This window comes from Balaenoptera musculus, chromosome 20 (assembly GCF_009873245.2).
Source record: "Balaenoptera musculus isolate JJ_BM4_2016_0621 chromosome 20, mBalMus1.pri.v3, whole genome shotgun sequence".
In the NCBI taxonomy this organism is placed as follows: Eukaryota; Metazoa; Chordata; class Mammalia; order Artiodactyla; family Balaenopteridae; genus Balaenoptera; species Balaenoptera musculus.
In genome coordinates, this window is record NC_045804.1 from 9,679,787 (window position 1) to 9,694,072 (window position 14,286).

A 14,286-nucleotide genomic window follows, 5' to 3' on the forward strand; every position below is an offset into this window, starting at 1 on the left:
TGCCACAACTACTGAAGCCTGCATGTCTAGAGCCCATGCTCCACAACAAAGAGAAGCCACCGCAATAAGCCCACGCACCACAACGAAGAGTAGCCCCCGCTCGCCGCAACTAGAGAAAGCCCGTGCGCAGCAACGAAGACCCAACGCAGCCAAAAATAAATAAATAAATAAATAAAAATGTAAAAAAAAATGTTCATGCAAGTTTTAAATCAAGTCCAGTGCCCCTCCACGGCAGGGATTCTGGAGGTGAGGAAGCTGGTGGGTGAGGTTCACACGCACCTGCTGCTGGAACTGGGCGAGGGTGGGCGGCATCTTGGGGAGGGTCTCCTCGGCCTGGGGGTCCAAGTCCTCCAGGCTGATGGCGCGCCCATAGGTGAGGAAGTTCTTCATGAACTCCTGGGGGTCGTCCATCCACAGGTAGGCGTAGCGCTCAAAGGAGTCCTGGTACTCCTCAGCCTCCTTTATGGCGCTGATGACCAGGCTGGACATCTCCTCCCGCATCTCTATGAGGTCGGTCATGTCTTCCAGGTCGGTCTGCAAGGGGCAGGCGGGGCGCAGATGGGTGAGCGCTTCGCCCGTGATCTCCCCGCCCTGGCGAGTGGCTCCCTGTTGGTGCAAGCGTTGCTAACCTCTCAAGATGGGACGCGGGGACATCTGCAAACAATGTTTGCAATGTTCTCCCGTGAGAAGATACACTGGACGTGACTTTTGCCAGGCAAACCCTAGGATGATTCACACATGGCTTCATTCATTAAGTAGTTACTCAGCATCTGCTGTGTGCACGCAGGGGGAGGGGGCCCTAGGGGCGTCGACAGGGCTCATGGGGATGTAGACAGCCCAGGAGTGGGGTCAGATGTTCATCAAAAAAATCACAGAAACGAGACATCATGACTCTGACCCTTGCATTCAGGTGTAACAGGGAGGAGGTTGGGGAACGCTCCCTGAGGAAGTGACCATTGGTCTGAGAGCTGACGGACTGTAGGTAAAGAGCAAGAATAGCAACAAAGCACATGCAAAGGCCCTGTGCTGGGAGGAAGCAGATGTTTGACGACCTGAGTGGAGACCACATGGATGGCCAGAGTAGGAGCATGGGAGGCCCGGGCTGGACAGGATGTTCTGAGTTTCAAGTGACAGAAAACCCAACCCAAATTGGTGTTAGCGAAAAGGCAGCGATTGGCTTATGTAACTGGAGAATCTCAAGGTGGAGGGTGTGTATTAACCATGCTTTTAAAATTTCCTGTATCTTAAGAAGCTTTGGCCTCTTAAAAAATCTTGCTGGCTGGGGAGAGACTGCCCCTCGCAGGGCCAGCCAATTCTAAGAGAGCAAAGGGCTGGGGTGGGAGCACGCCTTTCACGTGAAAACCAGCCAATCTCCCAACCGCCTACTTTATCTAACTAACCCTCACACTCCAAGCCCATGTTCCCCCTGCCCCATCACCCAGGGCCAGGTACCAGATAACTGGAGACGACCGCCATAGCCCTGAGCCGCCGTTGTGCAGACCGGCTGGCCCCGAGCCGTTTCCCTGGTCCTGTCTTGCCCTCCCGCAGAAACCCCAGCAAAGCCTCTGGCCTGGGCTTCGCCCTCCGTCCTGCTTCTGCTTTCTGACCAAACCTGCTGCTTCCCCCGAGCCCCTGAGTAGCCAGCCGTGCTTCTCCTTTCCAGGGGAACTGTGAGTGACATTAACGTTTTCTATCAACGGCACTGACCTCTCCATGTTGTCACTCGGTCACTTCTGTAAATTAAAATCTCATGGATACAAACGAGACCAGAGCGGGGCGTGCGCAGCCTGGGGTGTGGCCTGATCACCCGGACCCTTATTCTGCTTTGTTCTGTCCTGTTCATCATGGCAAGCCCCTCAGGACCCCAGGATGGGTGCAGGAGCCCCGGATGCGCATCCTGTCAGATTCTGGAGCACACGTGGGAGTCCAGCTCTGCGTTGGGTCTATTCTTGAGCTGACCACTGGTGGCATAGTTCACTTTATTCTGAGCTGTGGAACAGCTTGCTGCGTGCCCTTGGGCCGGAAATACCATCTTTTTGCGGCTCAGGAATCCTCAAGCCCTTCTCTCTGCCTGGAAATCCCCTTCCACCCTTCAAGACTCAGAACGCATGTCAGCTCCTCTGGGAAGCTGTCCTTGACCTTGCCAGGTCATGTCCTCACATCACTACATTCACTCACACATGCACACGTATGCACACATACCTCTGTCCCTAATAGCACAGAGCATCTTGCTGTAAATATTTGTTATTACAAATAATATGCGCCCATTATCAAAAAGTTCAAATGAGGCAGAAGCATATAAAATAAAAAGCTCCCTTGGCATCCCCTGTCCTCCTACCATCCTCACCCCCATCCTGTTTCCCAGAAGCAAGCACTCTTAACAGTTTGAAGTGTATCCAGAGGAAGGCAGGCTTTTGTTTTGTTTAAACGAATGAAATCACATTCTAAACATTGTTCCACAACTTAAACACTTAATAACAAACGTGTCACGAGCAGCTTTGCATCCCGGGCTCCCTTCTGGGACTCATCCGGATGCCTTTGTCTGGATGGGCCGGAATCTACTGAAGGACACCTGTATTTGATGGTCATTTAGGTCTTTTCCAATTTTAGTTTAACTGCCCCACAAATCATGCTCCGACAAACACACCTTCTCAGACCTCCCTTCGGGGGGCGGGGAGGGGCTGAATGTCCCACGCCTCTGCATCCCCAGGATCTGATCTGACTGCATTTTACGTGTCAGACGCACGTTAGGTGTTTAATGCATTCAGAGCAAACGGCTGCGGGAGCCCACCCAAGGCACATCTGTCAAAGAGCCTGCGTGCTCAGAGGGTCACAGCGTTTAAATTATGGGAGGGGGTGAAATACCAGGGAGGGTGGGGATGCACACTTGGTGTCTTATTGGGGGTGGGGAGGCATCAGGGGAATGAAAACCAGGTCGACCGAGGAGAAGCCGCTCTGGGGAGAAAGATGAGATCTCAGGAGTGGAGAGAGAAATCCGGGCCACCGTCCTGGGGAACCCGATGGAATGGAAGCCTCTGGGCTCCTCTTCACACTCAGGACCCGTTAGGGGTAGCAGTTGGTGGCAGGGAAAGGGGTGGGGCCGTACCAAGCCCAGACTGACCTTGTAGTTCATCCTGCCCTTGGCCAACCTGGGGATGAGCTTGGCTGCATTGCAGATGTCAGTGACCAGGCTCCCAATCAGCGCCAGGAAGCCTCGGTCCCCGCCCACCTCCAGGGACGGATTGAAGACCAGCCCATCCTCGTCCAGCTCCATGCGGACCTCAAACAGCGGTGCGATGCTCTCCTGAAACAGGCCGTCATGGGGTCAAAGCCTTGCCCTCGGCTGAACCATTTTCAGTGCCCGGATGTTCCCCCCAGCACCGGACAAGGTATATGGCTAACTCCTGCTGGCTGGGGCCCCTGCAGAGAACACACTTCCTGAGGGCCCTTGAGCGAGAACTACACAACCAAATGCACCGCCATCGGGCCAAATGCAGGTTGGGTGTCCAGGGCGGGATACAGCAGTGATCGTGAGTGCTGAGGAGACCCGTTACCTCCGGTCAAAGCCCACATCTGCTACTGTCTAGCTGCGTGGCCTTGGGCGAGACCCTCGGCTTCCCAGTTTCCCCAAATATACAAAATGAGTACAGCTGCTTTATAGAACAGAGGCAACCCTTGTCCCCATCTCCTTGGGTTACCGTGAGGACTAGAGGGATGGCTAACACATAGAGCACGTGGGGCGGCGGCTGTCTCAGGTGTGTCAGCAGCTGTGGCCACAGTGCTCAGTGGGGCAGGGGCAGGGAGTGTCACAGACAGGCAGGATGGTCTCCGCTGAGCTCCAGAAAGGACACGCCCTCATGTCCCTTGGAGGTTCTGTTTCTAAAGCACACACGCCACAACCCTGTCTATTCCCTCTTGTGAGGGTCCCTCTTGTGAGGCTGTGAGGCTGAGGTGCAGCCTCATGTGTCAGGGGACAGGGTAGAGGCTCGCCCAACATACCGGCGAGTCTCAAAGTGTGAGCCAAGGCCACGGGTGGCCTCGGGACCTGCTCCACGGCCACTGATCTTCCTCCAAACGTAGTCCCATGCTGGCCCCGTGGGTGGCTGGCTTGAGAGACCCCTGGTTCTATGACTGAGGCGGGGGGGGTCTGCACTAGTGCCTGAGTGAGTTGCTAAGTGGGAGAGGTCAGTTGTCACAAACTCAGGTGACCAGACTTTTCTAAAGCCTCTGACTCAGGGGTCCGCTCCCGCTGCTTGGCCACTTGCAAATACGGGGACTCGCTGGGATTTTTTGAGGATGCTTTGTTATCAGGGCCTCATCATGCTTTTGATTGTGACTCTCCTCTCTTTGTAGTGATAAATTAGTTTATAAGTTTACTATAAATTAGCTACCTTCATTGCTGATACCGTGTCACTGTGCCTTGCTTGGTGAGACTTAACAGTTGGTAATGCCGACTACTTTCATCAACAGAATCTGGGGTCTGTGATTTTCTGGTGACAACTGCCCTCTGCAGCTTGTGTAAGGGCATCTCACTGCAGTGCCCACCATCCTTTCCTGCGGGTAGTCTGTGGGGGGGAGAGTGTCTTTCATCTTGCCCTCCTGGCAGTATTCAAAATCACTTGGGAACCATTGTAGTGAAAAGGACATGGGCAGGAAATAGCTCTTGGAGAACAGGCTGGGATGCAATTAACCAGCAAATCCACTTTGCTGACCTGGTTTAAGCTTCTACTCAATTCAGCAGAGGGTTGAGCGGGTTGGTGGCTGATGTTGCCGATAGGAGGGCACCTCCCAGCCCCAATCAGCATAAGGAGGGGGCAGTGGTACCTGCTTTTCCTCACCTGGCAGCAGCATAGGACAACTCAGATCCCTGTAGGTGTTCTATAGCCCTCTTAAGCTGCAGCATATTTAAGGACCAGATATCCTGAGCACCCAGGACTGAGCAGGGTTCTGGGACGCAGGACTTTCAGGTTTAAAATTGGGACGAGTTGGTCACCCTGGGAAGTCTGTTCATTTGTAACATGACAGTCTGTTCTTTCATCAGGAAACCACAGATTATAGATTCCAGCATAAACCTTTCTCATATTTATAATATCATAATACATATATATGTATATGCATATATATATCTCACATTTGTAACTTACATCTACAACCATGTTGTCCATTAGGTAATTTAGAGACTTGCGAATGAAATGGTCAAATTCATCCAAGACCATGCCGTCAACGTAGTTGACATAATCCTTCCAGGACTGGCTCGTCGTATTTGCTCTGAAGAGTTCCGCATTTTCCTGCAAACAGAACCACATGGCTGGCTGTCGTTTCACTGGTCCACTTGTTCCCTCTTTAGGCAATTTATTCAACAATTCCCTGGGCTACCCTCATCCTTGTTCACACCCTCCACACACAGGGGTCTGCTTTTGGCTTCTTGAACGCTCCAGGCTCTTCCTACAGGCTGCTCCCTCCCATTCATGCCAGGTGTGGCTTCTTCTCATCTTTTAGGTTTCAGCTCAAATGTCAGCTCCTCACAAAGGCCCTTCTTGACCACCCCCCATTCATCTCAGGTCTGGTTCCTGTCCCTGCCCCCCGACCTGTGTTCCCTCTAGCAATTCGTTATTTGTGCCTGTGATGGCACAGATGACAACTCTGAATTATTTTGTCTTTGGTCTGTACCTCCCCTTGATGCCAAGCATCACGAGGACAGGGATTGACTGTCCTTTCCACCATTATACCTCCAGCACTAAGTAGTATGCCTGGAACAGAGCAGGAGCTGGTGGGTGGGTGGGTGGGTGGATGGATGGATGGATGGATGGATGGATGGATGTATGTTTGGGTGGGTGGGTGGGTGGATGGATGGATGGGTGGGTGGGTGGGTGAATGGATGGGTGGGTGGATGGGTGGATGGGTGGGTGGATGGATGGATGGGTGGATGGGTGGGTGGGTGGATGGATGGATGGATGGATGGATGGGTGGATGGATGGGTGGATGGATGGATGGATGTTTGGTGGGTGGGTGGTGGGTGGGTGGGTGGGTGGATGGGTGGGTGGATGGATGGATGGGTGGATGAGTGGGTGGGTGGATGGATGGATGGGTGGATGGGTGGATGGGTGGATGGATGGGTGGATGGGTGGATGGGTGGATGGATGGGTGGATGGATGGGTGGATGGATGGATGGGTGGATGTTTGGGTGGATGGGTAGATGGTTGGATGGGTGGATGGGTGGATGGGTGGATGGGTGGATGGGTGGGTGGGTGGATGGATGGGTGGATGGATGGATGGATGGATGGGTGGATGGATGGGTGGATGGATGGATGGGTGGATGGATGGGTGGATGGATGGATGGATGGGTGGATGGATGGATGGGTGGATGGGTGGATGGATGGATGGATGGATGTTTGGGTGGATGGGTAGATGGTTGGATGGGTGGATGGGTGGATGGGTGGATGGGTGGGTGGATGGATGGATGGGTGGATGTTTGGGTGGATGGGTAGATGGTTGGATGGGTGGATGGGTGGATGGGTGGATGGGTGGATGGGTGGGTGGATGGATGGATGGGTGGATGGGTGGGTGGATGGATGGATGGATGGATGGGTTGGTGGATAGATGAAACTGTAAGACACTGAGTGCTACAGGAAAACACAAAGATGACTGTGACCCAGTCTGTACCCTCAGGCAGTCATATTCTAATAGGGGAGAGAAGACACAGGCTTCAATAACTTCAGTGTAACAATGGCTCCAATGACTATTGTGGGAGTAGAGGACTCTGGCAAACGTTGCGGTAACAAAGCCTTGTCAATGGCTCGCTGGCCTCTGTCTCACTGGGGTTCCTGTTCCCTCCTGGCTCGCCCTCCAGCTGGGCTAGTGTGCCGTGAACCTCTTCCCAATGCTAAGCTAGATTTCTCTCTCCCGTGTTGTTTCCAACACATCTGGGAATGTTAATAGGTTAATCGGTTAACTCTTCCAAATAACCTTTTTGCAGTTTAACATGTTAATTTCGTTGGACCTTCTGGCACCAGGGCAAAGGGGAAAGGAAGAGAATCTGGAAACAAGACAAAATATTTCTTGGTCCAGTCAAGTCACTCCACAGAGGCAATGACCTTCCAATCAATGACTTCATCATGAGAACAGCCCAGCACAGACCCTCCTCCCGGGGGGCCTGCTGGTCTGTCTGGATGCGGCGACCCATCATTTAAGGCCACAGCAATGATTTGCACCATGCACTGGGAAACGCCGAAAAACTGTCCTGAAAATATCTTGAGCTCGGTGGGGGGGGGCGGGGGCGGGCAGTTTTCTCCTTTCCAGGCCAACACAGAGCTGCACCTTTCACATTTGCCTCAGAAACAGGTGAAAATGCAAGCTGGCTAAAGTGGCCACGGACGGAGGAAGGCATGAGAACCCCATGCTGCCGGGAATCAGGCAGAGCTGCCAGGGACGTGAGGCTCCCATTCTGCATCCCCCTCCGACCGTGCCCGTGCCCGTGGGGCCCCGGGCCCATGGACCCTTGAGACGGCTGGCAGAAAGGAATAACCTGCACGCTGGGCAGCCCAGCGGGCACGTGTCCGCACATTATCCCAGTTTCAACGTGTTGGCACCCAAACACCACAGGGCACCCACATTCCGTGCTTCTCTCTCTTCCCGTGCTGCCGGGCCTTCCTCACACTCAGGGGTGGGAAGCCGTGATACAGCTTCTCCCAGGGACTTGGTATGAAGGTGTCACTTGTCCACACCGATTCATGTGGGGTGGGGGGAGGGTGCTCTGACACCCTTAGGGGAGGAGGGCAGACATGTTGACAAGAGGAATCAGGCTTCCGGGTGAGCAGTTAGCAGGGTTTGCTACTATAAGATGGGACCCCTGGATTAAAGGTCTTAGATGCCTGACGTTTTCTGAAGCCTCGAGCTCTCCCTCCTCCCTCCCTGGCTGCTGAGAGCCCATGGCCTCTGCAAGGCCCTCCCGGGCAGCTCCTTACCATGACCATGGACTGGATCTTCAGGCCGGCGTCCTTGACCGCGGTGTAGCGCTTGTTGAGATTGGCCATCCTCCCGTCCAAGTCTAACAGGGCCTCTTTCTTGTTGTCCTTCCTTTCAAACATTGGGTTGGCCGACCAGTCCTGGAGGGAAAAGGTGAGCGGGAGAAAAGTGTCTGGAGAAAAAGCTTCTGGCCCTACTTCCTCCTACACAGCCTTTAGAGTGAGTGTCCCCATCCTAGGCTGGCCTCGCAGAGGCCGAGGGGCCGCTGAGGACTGTTGGCCAGAGAGCCTCCAGTGATGTGACTCAAAACCAACCAGGGCCTTGGAGGACCACGGAGAGACCCCTGTGCATGTTCCCCAGTCAGGAGCCCCTCTAGGGGAAGGAGCATCTGACCCTCTTGTCAGGGAACCTCAGGAGCTGGGGGTGAGGGGACATGGCAGCCGGATCCGGAGACACATGTGGAGATGTTCAGAGTCCAGGACAGAAAGGGACACACAGGAGAGAATGAGTGACTGGAGAAGGCGCCCGGGGGCTGAGGAAAGGTTGCCATTTTCGGATTGAAAGTACTTTATGGATCCAGGGAACATTAACAAAAGGAGACACACGTCTGGATACACTCTGGTGACGTGTCTGAACCCTGAAGATGACCAAGGACTCTACCTACCTTTGGACAGAGAGAACAGGAAAATCAAAAAATATCTTTCAAAGGAAATATCAAATATATCAGCAAAGGGAAGTCATACCTTTGTCAGCTTTTTCAACATTGAGGCTATAAGCAGGGGTGGCTGTGGCCTGAACTGTGCCTCCTCCCGCAAATTTATATGTTGAAGTTCTAACCTCTAACATCTCAGGATGTTACTGCCTTTGGAGAGAAGATCTTTAAAGAGGTGATTAAAGTGGGGTCATTAGGGTGGGCCTAAATCCGATATGGCTGGTGTTCTTATAAGAAGAGGAGATTAGGACATAGACACAGAGGGACGACCGTGCGAGGACACAGGGAGAAGACGGCCGTCTACACACCCAGGAGAGAGGCCTCAGAAGAAACCAACCCTGCTGGCACCTTGATCTGAAACTTCTAGCCTCCAGGACTATGAGACAATAAATTTCTGCTGTTTAAGCTGCCCAGCCTCTGGTCCTTTGTTATGGCAGCCAGAGCAGACGAATATAGGGATGCTTCTAGACTACTGAAAGAAAAGGACCATATCAAAAAATCCTTTACTTGGACAAGACAGCTATAGGTGAGATCCAAAGAAAGATAGTTTTGGAAAGCAAGGAGTCAGGAAGTAGGTCATCAACGCACCCTTTCTGAGGCAATTACTTGAGGAAATAGTCTGATCGAATGAAAACTGAATCAAAAAAAATCAGAAAAAAAGTGGGATGAGCAATGGCTTTTGCTTACAATGTATTGAGTTAAATCTAAGTGGCTGGTGATGAAAAGAACGTCAATTGTAACGAAGGAAAGAGTTTCACACCGTGATAAGCCAAAGGAGTCGCAAAACAGAAGAGGTGTTTTCTAATGAACAAACCAGTGCTGGCCCACGGCAGGTGTCTGCAAATTCAGGCACTGATGACAAACTGTGGTGGGGGAGGGTAGTGCTAGCGAGGGCTTTCCCCCAGTTTTCTGGGTCAGGCTTGAGAGCAAGGACCTGTGCTGCTCTGCATCGAGGGATGAGCTCCTGGTGGGGCTGAGTCTGAGCGCGTCTCCACCCCCACCTTCGTTCCTGGCACCCGCCTGGCAGGGGGACCTGCCCACACACCTGCTGAGCTCAACAGACCCAAATGGAATGGAGCTCTACAGAGTGACCAGGGGCTCTTCTGCCTTGGGGCCACCCTGACGTCACCATGGTACACCCCAGAGCCTCACACAGCAGGCCCCCACTGCCGTGGGCACTTTCCGTGGTCATCTCCGAGGGGGCCTGTTTCCCCAGGACCCTCTCCGGGGTCCCCATTTAAGCCCCGCTCTGTGCTTTGCAGGTTACTCACCTTCATGGCCTGGGAAATCCCCTCTATGTTTTGCTTTGCTTTTTGTATCCTGTTCTGCAAGTTGTATAGCATTTCTCGCATCTCTTGAATATATTCAAACACACCTAAAATAGAAGCATAAAGGGATCTTACAAAATGAACGATTTAGCAAGGGCTGGCTTAACACTCATGATGACAACACAATGCTCGGCGAGTCTGTCCGCTTCTCTGGAGCCTGAAGCAGAGGAAATCGCGGAGAGCTTCCTAAAAGGCAACGCTGAGGAATAAAGCACATCGTGTCTCTTCGGAAACAGGGCCTCCCTATCCCCACGTAGGCGGATCACTAATTCCACAGGAACTGCAGACGGCTGACAGGTTGGACCCGCCCCTCCATCCCCCTCACCCAAGTTTAACCTAAGGGGAAATGAATGTTGCCTTTGTACCTTTGCCATTCCAGAATAAGGTCGTCTCAGCGTCCAACAATTTGACATCGATTGCTTCCAATTCTGACTTTATCAGTGGAAATTCTACGTCCTTCACAGTGGTCTTTATCTGCAAAACAAGGGCTACAGTTTCAGGGCCTTTGTTCCAAATCCAAGCAGATTTAAAATCGTCTCCTGGTAAGGGTGCTTATTACTCAATACCAACCAAACCAATTACAGTTAGTGTTATTTAATTGGGAATTATGTGTACATCAAAGTTCAGGAGATTCCAACTTTTAAAATTATTTTTTATCACCAAGGATTTATGTATATACTTAACTCCTAATCACCCATGTTATGGGGTAGAAAGAGAAGGAAATTCACTAATGCAAAAACAGTGTGTACATAATCCAAAACTTACAAAATCTGGCTTAGAATCATAAAAAGAAAATCAGAGAAATACACACTGGTAACTGGGACACTTCTGGGGCATTTCTCAGAACATCGCCTTGCCCATGATCTAAGGCTCGAAATGTGATTATACAAAGGAGGTCCAGGATCTGTGGAGAAGCTGTTTCACTTGTTAAATCATCAGAGTGAACGGTAGGGTAGGTTCCATACAGGCTTGATATGGGTCTACCCTGAGCTAAGAAATTCATGTAACACTCTAAAACCCCAATTCACAGAACAGAAAAAAAAAAAAAAAAGACAGAGTGTGTATACAGTTTTTATTAATTACACCTTTAAATAACAAGCACCAGTTGTGCTTTGGAATACTGTCCTATCTGGCAATATTTTGATTTACATGTAAGTTTTCAAGGACAGGTCTACTCTCTAAAGTGAGGGATGTACATAGAATTTAAATTGTACATTAGATGCTATTTGCCTTTCACAATAATTCTTTTTTTTTTTTAAACATCTTTATTGGAGTATAATTGCTTTACAATGGTGTGTTAGTTTCTGCTGTATAACAAAGTGAATCAGCTATATATATACATACATCCCCACATCTCTTCCCTCTTGCATCTCCCTCCCACCCTCCCTCACCCACCCCTCTAGGTGGTCACAAAGCACAGAGATGATCTCCCTGTGCTATACGGCTGCTTCCCATTAGCTATCTATTTTACATTTGGTAGTGTATATATGTCCATGCCACTCTCTCACTTTGTCCCAGCTTACCCTTCCCCCTCCCCGTGTCCTCAAGTCCATTCTCTACATCTGCGTCTTTATTCCTGTCCTGCCCCTAGGTTCTTCAGAACCATTTTTTTTAAGATTCTATATATATCTGTTAGCATACGGTATTTGTTTTTCTCTTTCTGACTTACTTCACTCTGTATGACAGTCTCTAGGTCCATCCACCTAACTACAAATAACTCAATTTCCTTTCTTTTTATGGCTGAGTAATATTCCATTGTATATATGTGCCACATCTTTATCCATTCGTCTGTCGATGGACACTTAGGTTGCTTCCATGTCTTGGCTATTGTAAATAGAGCTGCAATGAACATTGTGGTACATGACTCTTTTTGAATTATGGTTTTCTAAGGGTATACACCCAGGAGTGGGATTGCTGGGTCGTATGGTAGTTCTATTTTTAGTTTTTTGAGGAAACTCCATACTGTCCTCCATAGTGGCTGTATCAATTTACATTCCCACCAACAGTGCAAGAGGGTTCCCTTTTCTCCACACCCTCTCCAGCATTTATTGTTTGTAGATTTTTTGATGATGGCCATTCTGACGGTGTGAGGTGATACCTCATTGTAGTTTTGATTTGCATTTCTCTAATGATTAGTGATGTTGAGCATCCTTTCATGTGTTTGTTGGCAATCTGTATATCTTCTTTGGAGAAATGTCTATTTAGGTCTTCTGCCTATTTTTGGATTGGGTTGTTTGTTTTTTTGATATTGAGCTGCATGAGCTGCCTGTGTATTTTGGAGATTAATCCTTTGTCAGTTGTTTCGTTTGCAAATATTTTCTCCCATTCTGAGGGTTGTCTTTTCATCTTGTTTATGGTTTCCTTTGCTGTGCAAAAGCTTTTAAGTTTCATTAGGTCCCATTTGTTTATTTTTGTTTTTATTTCCATTTCTCTAGGAGGTGGGTCAAAAAGGATTTTGCTGTGATTTATGTCATAGAGTGTTCTGCCTATGTTTTCCTCTAAGAGTTTTGTAGTGTCTGGCCTTACATTTAGGTCTTTAATCCATTTTGCGTTTATTTCTGTGTATGCTGTTAGGGAGCGTTCTAATTTCATTCTTTTACACGTAGCCATCCAGTTTTCCCAGCTCCACTCACAATAACTCTTGACATATATTTGGTACTTTAAATGGTGCCCCCTCCCCACCCATGTCCTCCTTTTCAGACAATTAACTCTTAGGAAAGGTATGGTAGGGCAGAGAAATAAAGCTTAACAGCTATTACCAGTGGAAACCAGACAGGAGCAAAAGAAAGCACTGACAGAATTATAAAGTAAGTCAATGTGAAATCTTGATTCCATTTATCAGAGTTTGAATATTAAACAATTACACGAATAGCCCAGACAAGAGCTAAATGTTATTATGCCTTTGTGATTGCCCAGAGTAAACAAAGCTCACAGCGATGAGATCCATTTAATATGCCCTGTTTATTATTTTTCAGCAGCCTATGTAATAAATCCACACCTTTAGGGCATTTTTCCCAGACCCCCCAGCAGATTCCTTCAAGCCCCACTCCAGCACTTACCTAGCTCAAACATTAATAGACATTAGCAGTCTGGGGGCCTGGGGTCTCTCTCGGCAACAGAAAGTACGTTAAGAATAAGAAGCGCCATCTAAGGGACCAGGAGCATCTCCAGAGAGGGGAGCTGGCATCAGTAATAAGGGTCACTGCAGGCGCTGAGCTCTGGGTCTCACTCCCCGACTCCCCATCTTTGTCTAATGTTTTTATTAGCAGAACAATGTCATTCACAGTGGAAGCTAACACGCTTCCCCCGCATGTGACTGGTTGGGTTTTGTTTGCAAATTCAGAAGTGGAAGATCAATTTTTTTTGTTTCATTCTAAATAACGTTTGTTGGATTTTTTTGTTTGTTTCTGATTGCATCGTTGTTAAAAAAAAAAAAAAGCTCTTGCACTGAAAGTAACCCACAAACATTTTTCCACGTGACTGTATCTCTAAGGCTTCCATTCTTCCTAAACACCGTGGCCGGGAGGCGTTCCAGGGAACGGATGAACACGGCGTTCTTTGAACCTGAAGAGAGCTGGTTCTGGAGAAAGCTAATTCAAGGAAACGCACTTAAGGCAGGCCCTGGGCTGTCACAGTTCACGGCACCAATAAGTGAGTCGATTCAAATTTTATCTTAAAAAATGAAATTAGTGAAAATGAGCTTACTCCAGTTTATCTTGAACACATTTCAGGTTACATCACCCCCATGCTCTAATTTGTGGAATAGAGTTAAGGAATGGGTCTATGGTTGGTTTTGTGGTGGGTGTGTCAGGGTGAGCGGTGGGGGAGCGATACTTTTTTTTTTTTTTTAATTATTTATTTATTTATTTATTTATTTATGGCTGTGTTGGGTCTTCGTTCCCGTGCGAGGGCTTTCTCTAGTTGCGGCGAGCGGGGGCCACTCTTCATCGCGGTGCGCGGGCCTCTCACTATCGCGGCCTCTCTTGTTGCGGAGCACAGGCTCCAGACGCGCAGGCTCAGTGGTTGTGGCTCACGGGCCTAGTTGCTCCGCGGCATGTGGGGTCTTCCCGGAACAGGGCTCGAACCCGTGTGCCCTGCATTGGCAGGCAGATTCTCAACCACTGCGCCACCAGGGAAGCCCGGGAGTGATACTTTTTGACAAATCCACGTGATGGCATGACCTGGCGTGCTTCACTTCACGTTCAGGTAGGAGGCGGTCACTTCTAGCAAGATCGGGAGGCTTCCCCAGTGTCCCAAAGGCCTTGCTCTGAATCTTTTTTT

General features: G+C 49.8%; 1 protein-coding gene across 1 annotated transcript in view; it reads right to left on the reverse strand.

Moving 5' to 3' along the window:
• DNAH17 (dynein axonemal heavy chain 17) overlaps positions 1 to 14,286 on the reverse strand; it is a 116,840-nt gene that overhangs the window by 83,754 nt on the left and 18,800 nt on the right. Inside the window, exons 14-19 of the mRNA XM_036836416.1 lie at positions 10,371 to 10,479; positions 9,949 to 10,052; positions 7,965 to 8,105; positions 5,145 to 5,288; positions 3,122 to 3,304; positions 280 to 534 (exon numbers count right to left, since the gene is read on the reverse strand). Of these exons, the coding sequence (XP_036692311.1) occupies positions 280 to 534; positions 3,122 to 3,304; positions 5,145 to 5,288; positions 7,965 to 8,105; positions 9,949 to 10,052; positions 10,371 to 10,479 (936 nt within the window). The remainder of the gene's footprint in view (positions 1 to 279; positions 535 to 3,121; positions 3,305 to 5,144; positions 5,289 to 7,964; positions 8,106 to 9,948; positions 10,053 to 10,370; positions 10,480 to 14,286) is intronic.